The following is a 22,403-nucleotide window of genomic DNA, read 5'->3' as shown; positions in this document are numbered from 1 at the left end:
ATATGAGTGGGTGTTTATCTCTCCTAGATATATTACAATACATAGTGACATGTGTACTTACGCAGACCCATGGGTGTTTGAGGGCCTCCTGGGCGGTGATCCTCTTGGCAGGGTTGATGGTCAACATCTGGTTAATCAGGTTCTTAGCCTCTGGAGTGACTGTGTCCCACTCTGGGGAGGGAAACTACACACAGGCAAACACACACACACACAGATATACACAAACACAGATACACACGCGGGCTTGATCAGGTTCTAGGCTTCTGGACTCTCCATTCATCTATATAATACTCTAACATTGAAAAGTATTACAGTGGTAATCAATCAAATTCTATCAGCAATGTTTCAAATGTTCCACTGCTCTGAACAGGTCCCAGGTGAGTGCACTCGCTGACCAAACAATTACATTGAACAATCAATTATATAACTAAGTACCAGGCAGAAGAGAAAGCCAGCAGACACACAGCCAGCGGAATGCCCCGGGTAAATATACCGGGTACACCTCTCTATATAAGACTGTGTTTATAGACGTGGTGTAAAAGTGTACTCTCTCACCATCCTTACTAAGACAATGTATGTCCTGTATAAATAATGCATTAACAAATAAATATGTAACATCGGGATGTGACGGCAAATTGTCAGCAAGCGATCTGGGACATTGCGTCTTTTAATGATAGGCTTTTGGGGTGCTAAACGTCATCATAGCTCAACGACAATCTCCATGAGATTCTTTCCTGAAATGGGACTAATGTGCTCAAGGTACTGTAGGCACTTTCTCGCTCCTCTAAAAATATTAATGAGGTGATTTAGTTACTTCTAAAAAAGAAACGGGGGGAGAGGCAGAGAGGAGGCGCTGCGGGAAGGGAGTGGACGACCGAAATAGGGAGAGAGGGTAAAGTAAGTAAGATGAGGTGTGCAAAAAAGAGAGGGACAGAAAAAGAGAGAAAGAAAGAAAGAAAGAGAGAACAGGAGAGCAAACAGAGAGCAGTGTGGCAGTAAGAGTGAGAAAGTAAAGAAGTAGAGGGGAGTGAGGCGAGGAAAAGACAAAAGAAAGAGAGGACACGACAAAAGGAAAGGAGAAAAGGAATAGAGAGAGGGGATGAGGAGAATAGAGAAAATGGAGAGAAGATAGGAGAGGACAGCAGGTAGCAATGGAGAGGAGAGCAGGCCTCGTCCAGATCTTGTATCTCACATCGTATGCCCCTGCTTTTATTTGTTGGTACAGTTTGTGCTGGTCCTCGTCCCAGAAGGGAGGGTAGCCCACCAGCAGGATATACAGAATCACCCCTGAGAAAGAGAGACAGAGAGAGTGTGAGAGACAGAGAACGAAAGAGAGAGAGAGAGAGAGAGAGAGAGAGAGAGAGAGAGAGAGAGAGAGAGAGAGAGAGAGAGAGAGAGAGAGAGAGAGAGAGAGAGAGAGAGAGAGAGAGAGAGAGAGAGAGAGAGAGAGAGAGACAGAGAACGAAAGAGAGAGAGAGAGAGAGAGAGAGAGAGAGAGAGAGAGAGAGAGAGAGAGAGAGAGAGAAAACGAGAGTGAAACACACAGATGGAGAAAATACAGAATCAGCATTTTTTATAAATATTTACTTTGCTTTTGTGTCCAAGCATTTGTGTCTGGGTGTGAAGGTATACATGTGTGTATAATGTCTGTGTGTGCGTGTTTCTGTGTGCCCAAAAGAGTGTGTGTGTGTGTGCATGCTCACGCACGCGTGTGTGTAAATGTGTGAGATGCTCACCGCAGGCCCAGATGTCCACAGGTTTGCCATATGCCTCCTTTCTCAGAACCTCAGGGGACAGGTATCCCGGTGTGCCAGCAAATCCTGCAGCACGACAATACACACACATACACACGCACGCACACACGCACAAACAACTCCAAGCTTAGCACGTCACCCCTAGTGGGATGAATGATGAAAGGTTGAGAACGTGTTGGTGTAGTACAATCAGAACCACAGATCTAGGGTCAGAACGTACCAAACCAGGCTTGCTGATCCCCCTGTACCTCGATGGCCAGGCCAAAGTCAGCCAGCTTGACGGCAGCATTCTTGCATTTGCTGGCCAGGAGCAGGTTCTCTGGCTAGGGGAGGGGGGGGAGAGGGGCGCTAAGGTTACTCCTGCTTTGAACTATAAGAGAAAGGAGGAGAGGGAGAGACGGAAGACATCCAAACACTCTTGTGGTGTTTGCAACAGTTTATTTACACACATACACAAACAGTAACAGAAAAAGCACACAGATGTACCACATGAAAACACACACACCGGAACACCTATAGTTTCCCCCTCCCCCTCTCTCTCTCTGTCCCAGATAGAGCAGCCTCATTACTCTCTGTCAGAGGGGGACTCTAATAATGGGCTGCTATCCCCACTGGCCCCTTCTCTCTCTTTCTCTCTCTCTGCAAGGCTACTGTGCTGTAGACCTACTGTAGCCTAACACCACTCTACACAATAGAAATGTGTCACCCTATTCCCTTCCCTTAGTTCCCATTGCTCGGATGTTTGCAGATCTGAAGGGACTGGATAGGTATAAAGGATGACTTCTGGCATATTTACTTCACCTAGATAGTGCCTCAAGCTCTATCATACAAACTATCTAGCTCAGACACACATTCTCTGTTACTTTCCTCACACACACACACACACACACACACACACACACACACACACACACACACACACACACACACACACACACACACACACACACACACACACACACACACACACACACACACACACACACACACACACACACACACACACACACCTGTAGAGTGTGTGAGGTATAAACACTGTGTTAACAGTGTCACTGCTGACCCGGCATTGCAGCCTGTCTTCCTCTTTATATCTCATTATTACACCACCCCCTCTTCTCCCGCATCCCTCCACCTCTCTACCTAACTTGTTTGTAGCCATAATAATACTGACTAATGCATTTTATTTTTTATTTTTTACCTTTATTTAACTAGTCAGTTAAGAACGAATTCTTATTTTCAATGACAGCCTAGAAACAGTGGGTTAACTGCCTTGTTCAGGGGCAGACAGATAGATTTTTACCTTGTCAGCTCGGGGATTCGAACTTGCAACCTTTCGGTTAATAGTCCAACGCTCTAACCACTTGGCTACCCGCCGCCCCAAATGAGGCAATAACAACAAAACTTGGGCTCTGCGCTGCTTGGAAGCAGAGGAGAGAGAGAGAACAGAAGGAGAGAGAGAGAAAGAAAGACCTCAAAAGAGAGAGAAGGAGGAAGAGGGAAAAAGAGAATGAAAGCGAGACAGGGAAAGAGATAGAAGAGAGCGAGAGAAAGAGAGCGAGTGAGTGAAGGGAGAGATAGAGAGAAACAGCAAAAAAGAGAGCGAAGGAGTGGGGAGAGAAAGAGTGAGGGCAAGGGAGAACGAACGAGAGAGGAACTGTAATCCTGAGGCGGTTACCTTACTTGGTGTCATACTTGGTGTCATCTCCCCCTCAGCCACAACTCCCGTATCTTGCCTCATTTGCACTCACTGTATATAGACTTTTTGTTTTCTTTTGTTCTACTGTATTATTGACTATGTTTTGTTTATTCCATGTGTAACTCTGTGTTATTGTTTTGTGTCGAATTGCTACGCTTTATCTTGGCCAGGTCGCAATTGCAAATGAGAACTTACCTGGTTAAATAAAGGTGAAATGAAAAACAAATATGATTCAGTGTTTACTCATTTGTATGGAGAAAGTTCAAATTTGCCAACACTGCAAGCACTAGGATAATCCCTGCTATGATTGTGGGTGGATTTCAGATTAACTACAAGCACTAGGATAATCCCTGCTATGATTGTGGGTGGATTTCAGATTAACTACAAGCACTAGGATAATCCCTGCTATGATTGTGGGTGGATTTCAGATTAACTACAAGCACTAGGATAATCCCTGCTATGATTGTGGGTGGATTTCAGATTAACTACAAGCACTAGGATAATCCCTGCTATGATTGTGGGTGGATTTCAGATTAACTACAAGCAATAGGATAATCCCTGCTATGATTGTGGGTGGATTTCAAATGAACTGCAAGCAATAGGATAATCCCTGCTATGATTGTGGGTGGATTTCAGATGAACTGCAAGCACTAGGATAATCCCTGCTATGATTGTGGGTGGATTTAAGATTAACTACAAGCACTAGGATAATCCCTGCTATGATTGTGGGTGGATGTAATGTAAATGTAATTTAAGATTAACTACAAGCACTAGGATAATCCCTGCTATGATTGTGGGTGGATTTCAGATGAACTGCAAGCACTAGGTTGAATCCCTGCTATGATTGTGGGTGGATTTAAGATTAACTACAAGCACTAGGATAATCCCTGCTATGATTGTGGGTGGATTTCAGATTAACTACAAGCACTAGGATAATCCCTGCTATGATTGTGGGTGGATTTCAGATTAACTACAAGCACTAGGATAATCCCTGCTATGATTGTGGGTGGATTTAAGATTAACTACAAGCACTAGGATAATCCCTGCTATGATTGTGGGTGGATTTCAGATTAACTACAAGCACTAGGATAATCCCTGCTATGATTGTGGGTGGATTTCAGATTAACTACAAGCACTAGGATAATCCCTGCTATGATTGTGGGTGGATTTCAGATTAACTACAAGCACTAGGATAATCCCTGCTATGATTGTGGGTGGATTTCAGATTAACTACAAGCAATAGGATAATCCCTGCTATGATTGTGGGTGGATTTCAAATGAACTGCAAGCAATAGGATAATCCCTGCTATGATTGTGGGTGGATTTCAGATGAACTGCAAGCACTAGGATAATCCCTGCTATGATTGTGGGTGGATTTAAGATTAACTACAAGCACTAGGATAATCCCTGCTATGATTGTGGGTGGATGTAATGTAAATGTAATTTAAGATTAACTACAAGCACTAGGATAATCCCTGCTATGATTGTGGGTGGATTTCAGATGAACTGCAAGCACTAGGTTGAATCCCTGCTATGATTGTGGGTGGATTTAAGATTAACTACAAGCACTAGGATAATCCCTGCTATGATTGTGGGTGGATTTCAGATTAACTACAAGCACTAGGATAATCCCTGCTATGATTGTGGGTGGATTTCAGATTAACTACAAGCACTAGGATAATCCCTGCTATGATTGTGGGTGGATTTAAGATTAACTACAAGCACTAGGATAATCCCTGCTATGATTGTGGGTGGATTTCAGATTAACTACAAGCACTAGGATAATCCCTCCTATGATTGTGGGTGGATTTCAGATGAACTGCAAGCACTAGGATAATCCCTGCTATGATTGTGGGTGGATTTCAGATTAACTACAAGCACTAGGATAATCCCTGCTATGATTGTGGGTGGATTTCAAATGAACTGCAAGCAATAGGATAATCCCTGCTATGATTGTGGGTGGATTTCAGATGAACTGCAAGCACTAGGATAATCCCTGCTATGATTGTGGGTGGATTTAATATTAACTACAAGCACTAGGATAATCCCTGCTATGATTGTGGGTGGATTTAAGATTAACTACAAGCACTAGGATAATCCCTGCTATGATTGTGGGTGGATTTCAGATGAACTGCAAGCACTAGGATAATCCCTGCTATGATTGTGGGTGGATTTAATATTAACTACAAGCACTAGGATAATCCCTGCTATGATTGTGGGTGGATTTAAGATTAACTACAAGCACTAGGATAATCCCTGCTATGATTGTGGGTGGATTTCAGATGAACTGCAAGCACTAGGTTGAATCCCTGCTATGATTGTGGGTGGATTTAAGATTAACTACAAGCACTAGGATAATCCCTGCTATGATTGTGGGTGGATTTCAGATTAACTACAAGCACTAGGATAATCCCTGCTATGATTGTGGATGGATTTCAGATTAACTACAAGCACTAGGATAATCCCTGCTATGATTGTGGATGGATTTAAGATTAACTACAAGCACTAGGATAATCCCTGCTATGATTGTGGGTGGATTTCAGATTAACTACAAGCACTAGGATAATCCCTGCTATGATTGTGGGTGGATTTCAGATTAACTACAAGCACTAGGATAATCCCTGCTATGATTGTGGGTGGATTTCAGATTAACTACAAGCACTAGGATAATTCCTGCTATGATTGAGGGTGGATTTCAGATTAACTACAAGCACTAGGATAATCCCTGCTATGATTGTGGGTGGATTTCAGATTAACTACAAGCACTAGGATAATTCCTGCTATGATTGAGGGTGGATTTCAGATTAACTACAAGCACTAGGATAATCCCTGCTATGATTGTGGGTGGATTTTAGATTAACTACAAGCACTAGGATAATTCCTGCTATGATTGAGGGTGGATTTCAGATTAACTACAAGCACTAGGATAATCCCTGCTATGATTGTGGGTGGATTTCAGATTAACTGCAAGCTTCCAATAAATAGATTTCAATATCCAAACACACAATGTCCAGGCCACGCGCACAAACAAACCATGTCCAGGCCACGCGCACAAACACACAGAAATTCAACATGCGCAGACAGACAAACATCTTTCTCTGCACATCGCATAATAGCAGCCCTCTGCAGAAACACACAAGTTCCTTCCCACCCTTCCTCCTTCCCTCCACACACACACACACACACACACACACACACACACACACACACACACACACACACACACACACACACACACACACACACACACACACACACACACACACACACACACACACACACACACACATTAAAGTGGGTTAGGTGAGGGAATGCGAGTGTGAGAGATTGCGGTGCTGGAGAGCAGTGAGGGCCTGTGTGTGGGTGTTTGGATGGAACGATTCCCAGCTCTCTCTCTCTCTCTCTCTCTTTCTCCCTCTCTCTTTCTCCATCTTTCCTTTCGCAGGAGTAGAGTGGGAGCTGTTTCAACATTCCAGACATGGCTCTATCTGCTTAGATTCCTTCTGAGGGAGTGGAGGAGAGGAGAGGAGAGAGAGAAGAGATGCAGCCAGACAGACAGGCCTCCATTGAAATGGCAATCCAATTGTGAAACCAGAGACTGAAGTCATTTAGCCTAATTTCTCTGTTTTGGGACTTTAGAAGAAACATATCAACAGAACAGTGTGCCTTCTTTGTAGTCGTGCTTTACTTTTCACACTAATCAGTTATTCATAACTGTTTGGTGGTCCCAATTTGATGTTATTTGCTGATTCGCACTTCCAAGATGGGAGTGTTCTTCTCGCCACTCAGACACTCCCAGAGGTTGTCCTCAGTCATATCACACTATGGCCTACAGGGTGAATTGCCCCAGTACTGCCGGACTGTAACCTGATAGGTGTGGCCGCTAAATAAAAAAAATAGCCACAACAGTTCTGATAAACACAACACTACTTGAAGAGGAATGCTGCCACAGCCCGGGGGCCTGGGCATGCCACTGGCATTAGCATAAAAGGGCAATTCCATGGAATCCAACATTAATTTACATTGGGATGCAGTCGCAACCACAAGTCTCACAAAACCCCATTTTGGACGAGACCGACTTTATGACCAAAATGATCCTCTTCACACTTTGTAGTCAATGTTGACACATGTAACACATGTTTATGACTCAAAAATATGGCGGAAAGTGTTCAAAGTAGTCCATGTGCAAAGAGTTCTATTGTTTATTTAACTTTGCAATCATTGGTTTTTATTTTACATACATTTTTTAAGTGAATAATCGGAGTCTCAGCATCACTCTGTTACTGTGGAATTGGCCAGAGACTACAGCGGCAGACTAGCATCATGCAAAACAAGGTATAGCTATAATATAATAATAGTTATAATAACACACAAGCATACACACAGACAGAACAGGAAAGGACTGCCCTGACCGCAAGCCAATCACAGTAGACTCAGTAAACGGCAACCGCTTCTGTTGCGGTAGTTTCATCTATAAATACAGTCTCACTGGAAGCTATACAACTCCATTGGAAGCACCATAGAGACAAATCAATTGGACAAAGCGATTGCCATTTAGAAATCCATAGGCTATTGGGAAACAGAATAACATGGGGCTAATTTTAATACAGCAGCCTAGGCTGAAGAGTAGAGAAACAAACCCTGTTCCAAGGGAGGGCCGGCATAGTACAGCATGGCATAGCATAGCTTAGCAAAGCATAGCAGAGCCATCAGTCAGCTGGCGTAACAAGCACGCATAAAGTAGGTGGAGAATCTGACCTGAAAACAGGAGACTGACCATGGCCAACTGACTGCTTTTGATTGCTTTTTAATATGCAAACTAATGGGTAGGCCTGACAAGCTACAGCATAACAGAAGAGACAAAATACTTATCTAAAGCTACAATCCAAACAGTGATGCTGGAAAACGTCACTTACACCAACACACGAATAGAGGATAGACACACCTATACACACACTGAACGGGCAACAGTTACACACACGCACACATTGGACACACACAGGAGACAACATACAGGCAGTAAGGTGATACCTGTCACTCACCTTCAGGTCTCGGTGCACCACGCCCATTTGATGGCAGTGTAGCACCGCCTCCAGGATCTGCTGGATGCAATGACTGCATGCAAACACCAGGGGCGCATGTTAGTCTGAACAGCATTGCTACATTCCCGTGCAAAGGCCAGGGTATGAGGGGGATGGGGGTGGGGGACTTCTATCACACAGACACACCTTCTTGCGGCCCATGGCCAAGTTACTCGCCCAATGGTTTGGCAATAAGAGTGACCAATAATCTAAAAGATTAGCTACCAATTAGGTGACCAACAATCCAAAATAATTGTATAGATGTGAGCAATATGGTGGTGCCTTGTGGATTGGAGTTCCCACCATATAACTGGTCTTCACCCATCCAATAAATGAAAGATCAATGGTCAACTTTCAAGTAAAAAGGAGAAGTCAACATCAAATGTATGACGATTTCATGAAAAGGTATGAGAATTTATGAACATGGATCCATGTGGGGAGGAGACAGACATATGGTAGGAGGCCAGGTACATGTGTGCATAGATAGGTAGCATTTATATTATCGTGATCCAACACAGGGAGGTGTGCTGCTGCATGCACACGCGTGTTGGGTTGGAGGGGCTGTGTGAGAGAGAGGGAGTGTGTTGAGATGCAGGAGAGAGGGAGTGTGTTGAGATGCAGGAGAGTGTGTGTGTGTGTGTGTGTGTGTGTGTGTGTGTGTGTGTGTGTGTGTGTGTGTGTGTGTGTGTGTGTGTGTGTGTGTGTGTGTGTGTGTGTGTGTGTGTGTGTGTGTGTGTGTGTGTGTGTGTGTGTGTGTGTGTGTGTGTGTGTGTGTGTGTGTGTGTTTTTGGGGGGGAAAGGGAGGGTAAAAAAGGTTCAGTGGTTGGTTGGGTTCTTTGTCTGTCAAGCAAAATGCCAAATAAAAGTAGAAAAATGACTTAATTCTAAGAGCCAACTCGAAGTAAAACGATCTGCAGTGTGTAGTTATTTCAATCTGTTGATGCAATATACATATCTAGCAGTGACACCTACAGAAGATGTGTGTTGAAATAGACTGCAGTATAAATCATTATTTGTGTCTAAAATATACAGTACATAGAATATTGACTTTTCAGTATGCAGTAAAGAAATCATATACTGTCTATGAGATATAATGACACGAAGTGAGAGAGAGAGAAAGAAGAGAAGAAGAGAGCACAAAGAGAGGAATATTAGAGCTTAAACAAGGGAGAAATAGAGTTTGAGAAAGAGAGAGAGGGAAGGAAAGAGAGGATATTATGGGAGTGTCTTGGTGTCAGCGAGCTAGCTGATTGACTCCGGCCTGGACCGGCCTGGCAGTAAAGTTCAGGGCTATATATTACGATCCCTAGTCTTCTCCAAATGAATAAATACTAGCCAGGTCACATCCGCAGGCAGCACAGTGTGTGTCAAATTAAATTTTATTGGTCACATACACGTGTTTAGCAGATGTTAATGCGAGTGTAGGGGGGAGGGGTGTGTGTCTATTCACATAGACAAAGATATCTACCTACAGTTGAAGTCAGAAGTTTACATACACTTAGGTTGGAGTAATTAAAAGTTGTTTTTCATCCACTCCACTAATTTCTTGTTAACAAACAGATTATTTCACTGATAATTCACTGTATCACACTTCCAGTGGGTCAGAAGTTTACATACATTAAGTTGACTGTGCCTTTAAACAGTTTGGAAAATTCCAGAAAATGATGTCATAGCTTTAAAAGCTTCTGATAGGCGAATTGACATAATTTGAGTCAATTGGAGGTGTACCTGTGGATGTATTTCAAGGCCTACCTTCAAACTCAGTGTCTCTTTGCTTGACATCATGGGAAAATCGAAATAAATCAGCCAAGACCTGGACAAGTCTGGTTCTTCCTTGGGAGCAATTTACAAACACCTGAAGGTACCACGTTCATCTGTACAAACAGTACTACGCAAGTATAAACACCATGGGACCACGCAGCCGTCACACCATGCTCTGTCTACGAATAAATTAACGTACTTTGGTGCGAAAAGTGCAAATCAATCCCAGAACAACAGCAAAGGACTCTGTGAAGATGCTGGGGGAAACAGGTGCAAAAGTATCTATATCCACAGTAAAAAGAGTTCTATATCGACATAACCTGAAAGGCCGCTCAGCAAAGAAGAAGCCACTGCTCCAAAACCGCCATAAAAAAAGCCAGACTACGGTTTGCAACTGCATATGGGGACAAAGATCATACTTTTTGGAGAAATGCCCTCTGGTCTGATGAAAGAAAAATAGAAATGTTTGGCCATAATGACCATCATTATGTTTGGAGGAAAAAGGGGGAGGCTTGCAAGCCAAAGAACACCATCCCAACCGTGAAGCACGAGTGTGGCAGCATCATGTTGTGGGGGTGCTTTGCTGCAGGAGGGACTGGTGCACTTCACAAAATAGATGGCATCATGAGGATGGAAATTATGTGGATACATTAAAGCAACATCTCAAGACATCAGTCAGGAAGTTAAAGCTTGGTCGCAAATGGGTCTTCCAAATGGACAATGACCCCAAGCATACTTCCAAAGTTGTGGCAAAATGGCTTAAGGACAACAAAGTCAAGGTATTGGAGTGGCCATCACAAAGCCCTGACCTCAATCCTATAGACAATTTCTTGGCAGAACTGAAAAAGCTGGTGCGAGCAAGGAGGCCTACAAACCTGACTCGGTTACACCAGCACTGTCAGGAGGAATGGGCCAAAATTCACCCAACTTATTGTGGGAAGCTTGTGGAAGGCTACCCGAAACGTTTGACAATTAAACAATTTAAAGGCAATGCTATCAAATACTAAATGAGTGTATGTTAACTTCTGACCCACTGGGAATGTGATGAAAGAAATTAAAGCTGATATAAATCATTCTCTCTACTATTATTCTGACATTTCACATTCATAAAATAAAGTGGTGATCCGAACTGACCTAAGACCAGGAATTTTTACTAGGATTAAATGTCAGTAATTGTTTAAAAAAAACTGAGTTTAAATGTATTTGGCTAAGGTGTATGTAAACTTCCGACTTCAACTGTACATCTTTGTCTCCACTTCAAGACAATATATGACATTATATATGACACTGTAGAGTACAGTTTATAACATATGAATACAGTAAATAACATCCTCCACATACAACACCCATCCTGCCAGTCACATTCTGTTAAAGGTCCCCTGAGCACATACATCCCTTGGTCGCTCGTCTTTTCAGTTCCCTGCAGCTAGCGACTGGAACGAGCTGCAACAAACACTCAAACTGGACAGTTTTATCTCAATCTCTTCATCCAAAGACTCAATCATGGACACTCTTACTGACAGTTGTGGCTGCTTTGCGTGATATATTGTTGTCTCTACCTTCCTGCCCTTTGTGCTGTTGTCCGTGCCCAATAATGTTTGTACCATGTTGTGTTGCTACATGTTGTTGTCATGTTGTGTTTTTACCATGCTGTGTTGTCGTGTGTTGCTGTCTTGCTATGTTGTCGTCTTCGGTCTATCTTTGTGTGTGCTGTGATCACGACATCTTGTCGTGATGTGTGTTTTGTCCTATGTTAACCTGTTAAGTCGACCCTCTACTTTTTCGAACATTCTGTTAAAAATCGCGCAACATTTCAGCGCCCTGCTACTCAGGCCAGGAATATAGTATATGCATATGATTAGTATGTGTGGATAGAAAACACTCAGACGTTTATAAAACTGGTTAAATCACGGCTGTGACTATAACAGAACGTGCGTTTCATCGAAAAGCGCAGGAAAACCTGATCACTGAAAATGGAAATTTACTATCCATCCGCGACTTCAAGGAATTGTTCAAAGTGAACCGAATTACATGAGACCGAGGTTTCAGTGCCTACAGCTTCCACACGTTGTCTAGAGTCTTGTCATTTGATTCGCAATTGATTCTTGGTCTAACCGAATCAAGGGAACCAATTCCCTCCGGTCTCCGACCGGATGTTTTGGTCGAGCTCTCTTCAGACATGTTTTCGACACGGACAGCTAAAGAATTTACATCGCCTCCTGATTAATTTTATCGCTTATTAACGTGTACTAATACCTAAAGTTGCATTACAAAAGTATTTCGAAGTGTTTTGTGAAAGTTTATCGTCGACTTTTTCAATTTAAAAAAATTACGTTACGTTATGAAACTATATTTTTTTCCGTTTATCACACAGTCTACATAGAACAATATCTAGGCTATATATGGACCAATTTAATCGGAAAAAAAGACCCAATAGTGATTATGGGACATCTAGGAGTGCCAACAAAGAAGATGGTCAAAGGTAATGAATGTTTTATATTTTATTGTGCGGTTTGTGTAGCGCCGAATATGCTAATTATTTTGTTTACGTCCCCTGTGGGTCTTTTGTGGTGTTACATGCTATCAGATAATAGCTTCTCATTCTTTCGCCGAAAAGCATTTTAAAAATCTGACTTGATGCCTGGATTCACAACGAGTGTAGCTTTAATTCAATACCCTGCATGTGTATTTTAATGAACGTTTGAGTTTTAACTAATACTATTAGCATTTAGCGTAGTGCATTTGTATTTCCAGAGCTCTAGATGGGACGCCTGCGTGCCAGGTAGGAGCAAGAGGTTAATATATTTGTATTTATTTTTAATCCAGCCCCCGTCCCCGCAGGAGGCCTTTTGCCTTTTGGTAGGCCATCATTGTAAATAAGAATGTGTTCGTCATTATAATTTATAAACGCTGCGTATGCACAAAATATGTGCCAAAACATGTGTGTGTCAGTTTTCATGCAAAAGTTAGCATTTATAAAAACTAAACTTGACGTGAGAATGTGCTTATCCTCCCGAAAACTTCAGACCATGCGTACGCACAGTTTCTACTGGTTGAAATATTGCATTGCAAGAAGGCAAAAGTAGCCTAGTAGTAGCCTTGTGTAAATGGGAAATATATGTTGACACTCTTATTCATGCAAAAAAACAGATAGCTAAATATAATAATGTAATAGCCGTGTAATCATTTGCCATGTAATCATTTGCCGTGTAATCATTAGCCGTGTAATCATTTGCCGTGTAATCATTTGCCGTGTAATCATTAGCCGTGTAATCATTAGCCGTGTAATCATTTGCCATTAGTGAGAAGAGCAAATATCTATTTATTTTATCTTTGCATTGGAAAATAATTCTAAATAGTCATCTATTTCCTATTATTTATTTCATGTCCATGATCATGGAATAAATTCCTCACCTTTTCTGACTGTGATATGGTTTCATACTTGTGAAATAGCCTACCAGGCCTACAACAAGTTAGGTTTCCATTAGTTCCTTCTCTCATTTAATTGGACCCACTTCGCAGAAGTAAATAGATGAGCTATTTCAAGTATTTTGCTCTATGCGATCCGATCCCGAAACGCAGTATAACAGTAGAACCCTTTTCCATTGACATTTTGTAGGCTCTCTCTGAATATGTCTCGTGTAGACAATGTTTCATTTGTAAACCTAATACATATATCATAACCAGTGCAGAAGAACTTATTACAACAGATTTCCACGCGCATCTGTCATTTCATTGGGCCTATTGATAAGCTATAACCATTTCAAGTCAATGCTCCATCTATTAGAAAGTGAGCACAGTTTATAACACAGTATAATTATTTAACAGGTGAACAGACAGTTGATCATTTGCATTGAAGTGTGTAGACTACTGTAGTATAAAATAAATCAGAGTAGACAATGTTTCAGATTTCCCGGGCAGTGCAGCAGATTTAGGTTAGGTTCAAAGTAAAACATTATTGGATTCAAATCATCTGTTTACAGGTCCACAATCATTTTTGTCTTTCGGAAGCATTTCGGATTACAACAAATGTCACAGCAAAAGAAGACATTCTGCCAACAAGAAATTTGATCAAGTTCACCATTGATATTTATTTTAGATACCGTCTACAGCAAACGAAAGCATTATTGTCACCATAAAAGGTGAAAGACGGCTGTTTTTCAGGCGGTGCCATTTGGGACGCATTCTTGGGAGTGAGAAACAGTCGCAGAAGCCTGAGAAGCTGGGCAAGTGCACTGGTGGGGGTCCCGGGTTGAGGGGGTTGAGGAGGTTGGAGGGGGGGGTGAGGGGTCAAAGGTTTAGGGAGGAGGATGGAGGGCGAAGTCAGACAGTCAGTGCAACAAGAGCAAATGCAGGAACCTCAGAATAAAATAAACAAGCACATCGAGACGCAGCAGAGCAACAGACAGACTGATAGACTGAACGACTGACAGAAAAACACACGAACAGACAGGGAGACTGAGACGGAGTGGGCGAGGGTGCAGGCAGAGGTGCAGGGGGTGGAGATGTCAGGCAGAGGAAGGGGGAGGAAGAGGAGTGCAGCTGGTCTCTACACATACTGACCTTCAGGTCCCTGTGCACTATGTCATGTTGGTGAATGTGATGAACACTGTCTAGAATCTGAGTGATACAGTGACTGTGAAGACAAAACAGAGAGGAGGAAAGGGAGAGATGGAGGAGAGGGAGAGATGGAGGGAGGGAAGGTGGAAGAAGAGAGGATGGGATGGTGGAGGAGAAATGTGGACAGGTGAAAAATATTGGCAGGTGAACATGATTTTGAAAAGCAAGAAAAACAGTAAGATGGACAGAATATTGAAGAGTGATAAAAGAATGCACATTTGATGTATAGAACAGAGAAATGGAGTAGGAGAGATGGAAGATATGTTGGAGAGCGATGGAAGGAGGAGATGAAGTGGATGAATGCAGTGAGGGGTGAGGAGACAAAACCGTTTTCAACATGATGAGACAAGACTACCAACAACAGCACAGCCAGATGTGCTCACAACATAGAGAAAGAGAAGAGAGGGAGGAGAGAGAACGGGAGGAGAGCAGCGAGAAAAGGAGGGAATAAGAGATGATAGAGGGCAAGAGAGGAGGGAGAGATAGGGAGAGTAAGAGACTGACATGAGAAAGTGAACAAGGCAGAGAACAGAAAATGAGAAAGAGAGAGATAGAGGAGAACAGTGGATTGATGTGTAACTGTTATTTCAACCAACGAGTGGATGGAAAATATTGCGCAGTGAAGGGGTTAATGTGCCTTTACCACTGTGTGTGTGTGTGTGTGTGTGTGGTGAAGGAGTTAAATGTGCAGGATATAATGTGACTAATAGCAGAACAGGAAGACAGCCTGCAGGATGGATACTGAGTGGGAGGACACACACACACACACACACACACACACACACACACACACACACACACACACACACACACACACACACACACACACACACACACACACACACACACACACACACACACACACACACACACACACACACACACACACACACACACACACATAAGTGGACATGGCAAGCACTTAAGTACTTAAGTTAAAATAAAGTACTAATTAATTCATTTTTTTCTGTACCAATATACCACGGCTAAGGGCTGGTCTTTGTCACGACGCAACGTGGATTGCCTGGATACAGCCCTTAGCCGTGGTATATTGGCCATATAATCACAAACCCCCAAGGTGCCTTATTGCTATGATAAACTGCTAGATAAAAATAAACGTTTTGTCATACCCGTGGGTATACAGTCTGATATACCATGGCTATCAGCCAAATCAGCATTGAGGGCTCGAGCCACCCCGTTTATAAAGTAGTTTATACCAGGGGATTTCAAAACGTTCTTGCACAGGAACAAACAGGCGACCCAGGAACCCCCATCATGTTAGCGACCCCCCGGTTCATGTGAAGAGGAAGTGTAAACTCTAACTTGGTCTATTAGCTAGAAAGGTATCCTGGCAGCGTAAATAACATGTTGCGGTTGTAAAGCAGATTCTCCCTGACGGTCTAGCTTTTATTTGATTGATGATTCTCAAAGATGGTATAAAAATAAAATATATATAATACCAGTCAAACGTTTGGACACACCTACTCATTCAAGAGTTTTTCTTTATTTCTACTATTTTCTACATTGTAGAATGCCAAGAGTGTGCAAAGCTGTCATCAAGGCAAACGGTGGCTTCTTTGAAGAATCTCAAATATGAAATATATTTAGATTTGTTTAACACTTTTTTGGTTACTACATGACTCCATATGTGACCCGTTTCAGGAAACTAGGCATACAGTGGGGCAAAAAAGTATTTAGTCAGCCACCAATTGCGCAAGTTCTCCCACTTAAAAAGATGAGAGAGGCCTGTAATTTTCATCATAGATACAAAGGGCTCTCCAGAAGTAAGGCCATTTTCTCAAAAGTGAGTTTACAAGTTTATCAACTTTCAAAGCATAATTATTTTCCCATTGTTCCTCAAATGCAGTGTATGATATACCATTTTGTAGCTCGGAGTCTCTAATTTTATCCAATGTAAAAAACACAATTTCAAATTATGCTACATACAACTGATTTGAGCCGGTCGGTCACGTGTTATTTCATATTTCTGAGTTCTTCACTATTATTCTACAATGTAGAAAATAGTCAAAATAAAGAAAAACCCTTGAATGAGTAGGCGTGTCCAAACTTTTGACTGGTACTGTATAGTTCAATATCTTTTCTGCATGCTTTCTATCTGGTTTTGGTGGGTTTACATTGGCAAACTGTTTTTCCATCTCGAAAATTAGCACTTAGACAGCTGGCCTAAGAATTCTCTACACAGAAACAACTATGTAATTGGCTCCAACGACGATTTCCTCCATATTAAAGGGATAGTTCGAGATTTTGGAAATTAAGCCACGTATGTACTTCCCCAGAGTCGGATGAACAAGGAACAGCTAGCAGACTAACTGTTCCTGTACACTTCCAGTCATTGCTAGTTAGCATTTGCTCGTGAAACTACCTCTAACTTCCTTCATACTGGACGCAGTGACATACAAATGGTATTCTGTTGCAGCTTGGGAGGTTTATAAAATAAAAAAATGTTCACATAAAAAAATACACCCCCCCCCCCAACTAATTGCAGACCCCCTACAGTGGCTCCGCAGATTTTGCAACCCTAGAGTGGAATAATGCTCTGTTATGGATCAGCTCAGTGAGTTTATTGGAGACGGTCTGTGGTTATTAGATACGCCGTAAAGGGAAATTTAAGTGCTTTTTAATCCGTGAGTAGAGGGGAATTTTCTGATTACATTCCGTGCCCATTTGACTCTCTCTCTCCCTCCCTCCCATGGACTTCTCTGTTTACTAGGTCCTATGGAGGACAGAGAAACCCCAGTCACACTCTGCACACTGCCCATATATGCAGTTTGAGCCACAATCACACTCGTCTCAGAAGGACAGAAAACAGAAAGTTGATTTTGGGTGAATTCATATTCATTGAGCTAACAACGTCGAAAACATTTAGCTTCTGTCTAATGCCAGAAAACAATTCATGTCCTGTTTTGTGTTCTGCCATGGCAACTCCAGCACATGACAGAAAAAATATATCTACAATTTTAAGCTATACATTTTTTTTTGTGTGTGACTAATTATGTCTGCTAATTAAAAGGCCCAGTTATTGCTGGTCTCCTAGGAAACAGGGGGCAAGGCTGACCTGGATGACTGACACACACACCTACTCTCATCATCTCCATATTCACACGTTGACATTCAGTGCATAGACAGATGCACACTTGTCTTTACACATACTTTGTTTCACACACACCCCAACTTTCACACACAGGTCCAAACACACACACACTCTCCCTTAACAATTCACACACTAACCAATGTGTGTGATGTGCCTCCTCCAAACAGCCATTGTGTGTGGGTTGTAATATCAGGAGTGAAAGACTGGCAGAATACACTCACTGGAGATAAGGCAGTGACCTTGCCCCACCCTGCCCTGTGGTGTGTTTGTTTGTATATGTGTGCTAGAGTACTGCTCTGATAGGGTAGCTGTAGAGGTAGCCACACTGCGTCAGTGAAAGGAAGAGAGAGATGACAGAAAATGAGAGAATGTGGGACAGGGGGAGAGAAAATGAGTGACAGAAAGTGAAAGAGAACGAGAGAGAACGAAAAAGGGAGAAGTAAAGAGAGAGAGATAGAGGAGGATAAAGGAAGCACAGAGAGAGGCTGCAGAAGGACAGGGTGTGTATAGCTTCACTGTTCTAATATCCGTCTCCAGATCAGTGCTTATAGCTCATATCTGACTGGACTAGACAGTATGGCTACTGAGACACAGATGGGGTCAATTTCAATACTCTCCACTGGCTTCCTTCCCTTGGTCCGATGTCCTTATTATCGCATAGCTAGATATCTGACAGCGATGACATTCCACTTCTCTTTCCCAGAGCCTTTGATAATAGTGCTTCTCTTGCACCTTATCAAACCAAGTCAGACCTGAGAATAGGAAGCTGCTTCAATGTACTGACAAAGACAGTACTGTTTGAAGATAGGCAGAAAAACTGCCTCTCAAATCCCTGATCACACTTGTAGGCGATGTCATGGCGACGTTAGCTAGCTAAACTCATGTGCAGAAACACGTCACCGGGTCTAACGGTCATGTTGCCCCAAAATGCGCATGTGCAAACCGTTAAATCAAAGACACTCCTTTGATATAAAGTTGATGAAAATGAAAACTTGTTAAAAAGAAAAACGAGAAAATTAACAACTATGTACAGATTTTTTACTTCTCCCATTGACTTGCCAAACCCCAAACCCTGGTCTAGTCTGCAGTCTACTTCGCAAGCGGTGTATTGAGATTCAGGGTCTGGTGTATTGAGATTCAGGGTGTGGACAAGAAACAAGGCAGAAGAGGATGGAAGAAGCAAAAGGAGAGTGGGATAGTGAAAGGAGAGCAAGAAAGGGAGATGGAGTGAGAAAGCGATAGCGAAAGAAAGAGAGAGAAAGAGGGAGAGAAACTGAGAAAAAGAGAGAGCGAGAGCAGAAGAATGAAAAAAAGAGAGAGGGAGAGAGAGAGACATGTACTGTATGTGCCAGTCTTACCTGGCATCAGCCTCACTGTAGTACTCTCTGGCTACGATGTCCTCGAACAGCTCCCCTCCAGTCACCCTGTCAACAAATCAGAGAAAAGCTCATTAACCAATCAGATCAGCATTCCGCTCAGTCAGGTCTGAAGCACCTCTCGCTCCGGCTTGCTACACCAGGACTCCCGTTACCCTCGGCAACCCTACTCTCTCTCATCCTCTCATCCCCAGTGCCAGCTGTTACCATGGAAACTAGAACTAGTACTGTTAACCGGCAGAATCTCATGGGAGAGGGCGAGGGAGGGTATAAGAGAGGAGAGTAGTGTAAAAGAGTAGGGGGATTTTAGTGAGTGGATAGACAAATTACAGCGGTGTAAAGAGGTAAAACATTTGTAAAAAAGGAGAGGAACTTACAAGTCAAATAGGAGATAGTGGAAGCCTTCCTCTGATATACTGTCATGAAGACGAACTGAAAGAGAGAGAGAGAGAAAGAGAGGGAGAACTAAGCCATGGAGGGGTCAAATGAAATCTGTATACATTCACATTTGGTCATTTAGCAGACACTCTTATCCAGAGCATCAATCAACAATCGGTGCAGTCAACCAAAATAGCTAAGACAACCACATATCAAGATCGTTGCAAGTGAAACCTTTTTCCAAATAGCTTTCTGATTTCAAACACATCATGGCATTTGGATTAAAGTGTACAGTATAAGGCCCAATGAAACAGTGGAAGAGTGCTTCTTTGATACTAAAGTAGCTGTCCGAGAGCTGTACGTTCATGTGAAAACAGGGGGATAAAGAATGACTTGGAACAAGCAACAAGAAGAAGTGCGAACAATCAGGTAGTGCGAACACGGCAAAAGCATTAGGGGGCAAAAATCTCCCCCAAAAATGTCAACTCAAGGCACTCTCACGTTAAAAAGCCTTTTATTCATACTTGGCCAGTAATAATGCATGGCAACGGAAGGATAAATCAAAACGCACCGAGGCCAGACCCAGGAACCTGAGCCTTCCGTCGCCATGGTACTGAATGTGGAATAGTCAAACAAGACGCAGATATCAAAACTTTGTGCCGGCTTAGAGATTCATATAGACTTATTATAGATGATAGATTGTTGAATCAGCAAACTTTATATTGCAGAATATATGTATACATGTATGTATATAGATATATATATAGATATATTGAAGTTTGATAAATGGCAGATTGAAGCAGCATATTGCAGCATACTGTGTAGGTAGGTGGACAGTGCTTTGGTGCGTTGGTTAGTTACAGAAAGACTCACCGATGTTGGAGTGCTTGAGCAGGCGACAAATGCGGGCCTCTCTCTCTAGCTTCTGGTGATCTGAGGAGGGAATAACAAACACTTACACACACAGGCCTGAATACTGTAACAGATGCAATATAAAGTTATATACGTTGACGGCACTTTATTTTGGTGTAATACACAAATGCACATAAGTGTAACAGAACAAATGGATACAACTTGTGAGCATCTCTTTAGTACAGTGCCACTGGCTGCTTGGATGAGGGAGGGACCCAGGCCTAAAAACAGTGGAGTTGACAAAATGTAGACTGCCTAGTGACTGACTAACTGCCATGGAATGCAAGTTGGAGATTATGATAAAAGTTACGTAAACTTGTACTAGGGTTTAGCGGTAAACAGATGTTCAAATCGTCATACCGTTTCTGTACCATACCGGGGTATACGTGCACCCCACAAATGTTTGGAGCAACGGGGATCTTGATCCAGGAGGGGATTGAATGTCTCTAGTCTGGGTACCAGTCTTTTTAGCTAACATTCCACTCCTTGCAACTCCATGTCATTGCCAAAGAAACTGGCTTTTCTGCAATCTCAATGTTCAATATGCAGATGGGTTTATGGCAGGGTTGCTCATTGGTTGTTGGAAATAACATTCATATTTTCCATGACAACATCATGAGCCTCAAAAATATAATTATAACAAAGTTAAAAATAAACATTTAGCTGTTAGGTAAGCAAGAGAACGTAGACATGAGCTAGCACATTTTGACAGATTGGTTTCCTCTGGACAAACAAAAAATGGATGCCAACATGTTCTGTGGAGAAAAAAAAATGATATAGTTCCAATTAGGTGATAATACCCGAGAAATCTATGTTTGGAGGACATATTGGCAGCGGTGTTGTTAGGCGCTGAAAAATATGCCAATATACTGTATCCCCTAAACACCGGCTTCGAGATCATTATCACTTTTATACAATGGGTTATCAACATATTCAAATAATGATTTATGAAAAAATTATTTATTCATACTATTTATCCTTACACAAGAAATAGTCCCAACACAAATCTAGGGTTGCTACCCAAGCCGGCTTGTTGTTGGTTCTATCAGTTCGGTTGCCAGAAACGCGACCCATTTGTTAAGTATTTTTGTTCTATATCTATGGAGGTGATCCAGTCGTTCGTTCTAAATGTTCTATTGCCATACTGGCTGGCAACATTCTTATTCCTTCCTTACTAGATAGCCAACTACGGCTAACCTACAGTTACTTCAAACAGTACAGCCAGAACAACAACAAAGTAGCTGCATGTGCATTTGTTTAAGCTGTTTTCAAGTGACATTTAACAATGAGCTAATGACGCATAATTTTACCTGGCATAGAAAATGCTCTCTCGTCAGGACACTATTGTTCAGAGGAGCTAGCCAACAGCACAGCTAGCTAACACGATCACTTCAAACGGAAGCTAGAAATACTGCCAACCAGCTGCAATTTGTTTCGTTTGACCTGTTTTCTATTGATATTTCTTTCTGTATATCCATAAAGATTATGCTGATTTTGACTGGCTGAGAAAAGCTGCCTGCCTGCCAGTATGGCTCATCCTGACTCCCGACATGTTCATTACTATGCGACAGCTGGAGATTGAATTTGTATATTGAAGCAATGTTGCAAATGTTTGAGGGACAGACAGCAAGGTCGACACAAATCTCCGCTGTTGAAAACTAAATGTTAGTCTAAAAGAAATCTGAGATAATGTCTAGATGCTTTTTATAGTGG

At 42.2% G+C, this 22,403-nt stretch overlaps 1 protein-coding gene across 44 annotated transcripts in view; it reads right to left on the bottom strand.

The window, feature by feature from the left end:
* Window positions 1-22,403, bottom strand: part of LOC124034029 (calcium/calmodulin-dependent protein kinase type II subunit beta) — a 98,206-nt gene that overhangs the window by 46,417 nt on the left and 29,386 nt on the right. For 31 of the 44 annotated variants that reach the window (XM_046346665.1, XM_046346672.1, XM_046346681.1 and 28 more), the window contains exons 3-11: window positions 20,652-20,711; window positions 20,350-20,391; window positions 19,778-19,832; window positions 19,383-19,448; window positions 14,856-14,928; window positions 1,975-2,077; window positions 1,737-1,820; window positions 1,193-1,287; window positions 62-184 (exon numbers count right to left, since the gene is read on the bottom strand). In XM_046346665.1, coding sequence (XP_046202621.1) covers window positions 62-184; window positions 1,193-1,287; window positions 1,737-1,820; window positions 1,975-2,077; window positions 14,856-14,928; window positions 19,383-19,448; window positions 19,778-19,832; window positions 20,350-20,391; window positions 20,652-20,711 — 701 coding nt within the window. Of the gene's footprint in view, window positions 1-61; window positions 185-1,192; window positions 1,288-1,736; window positions 1,821-1,974; window positions 2,078-8,492; window positions 8,566-14,855; window positions 14,929-19,382; window positions 19,449-19,777; window positions 19,833-20,349; window positions 20,392-20,651; window positions 20,712-22,403 lie in introns of all 44 variants that reach the window. The other 13 variants (XM_046346670.1, XM_046346703.1, XM_046346702.1 and 10 more) reach the window with 3 other exon arrangements.

Source organism: Oncorhynchus gorbuscha, linkage group LG04 (assembly GCF_021184085.1).
Source record: "Oncorhynchus gorbuscha isolate QuinsamMale2020 ecotype Even-year linkage group LG04, OgorEven_v1.0, whole genome shotgun sequence".
Taxonomy (NCBI): Eukaryota; Metazoa; Chordata; class Actinopteri; order Salmoniformes; family Salmonidae; genus Oncorhynchus; species Oncorhynchus gorbuscha.
This window is presented reverse-complemented; position numbering and strand designations above follow the sequence as displayed.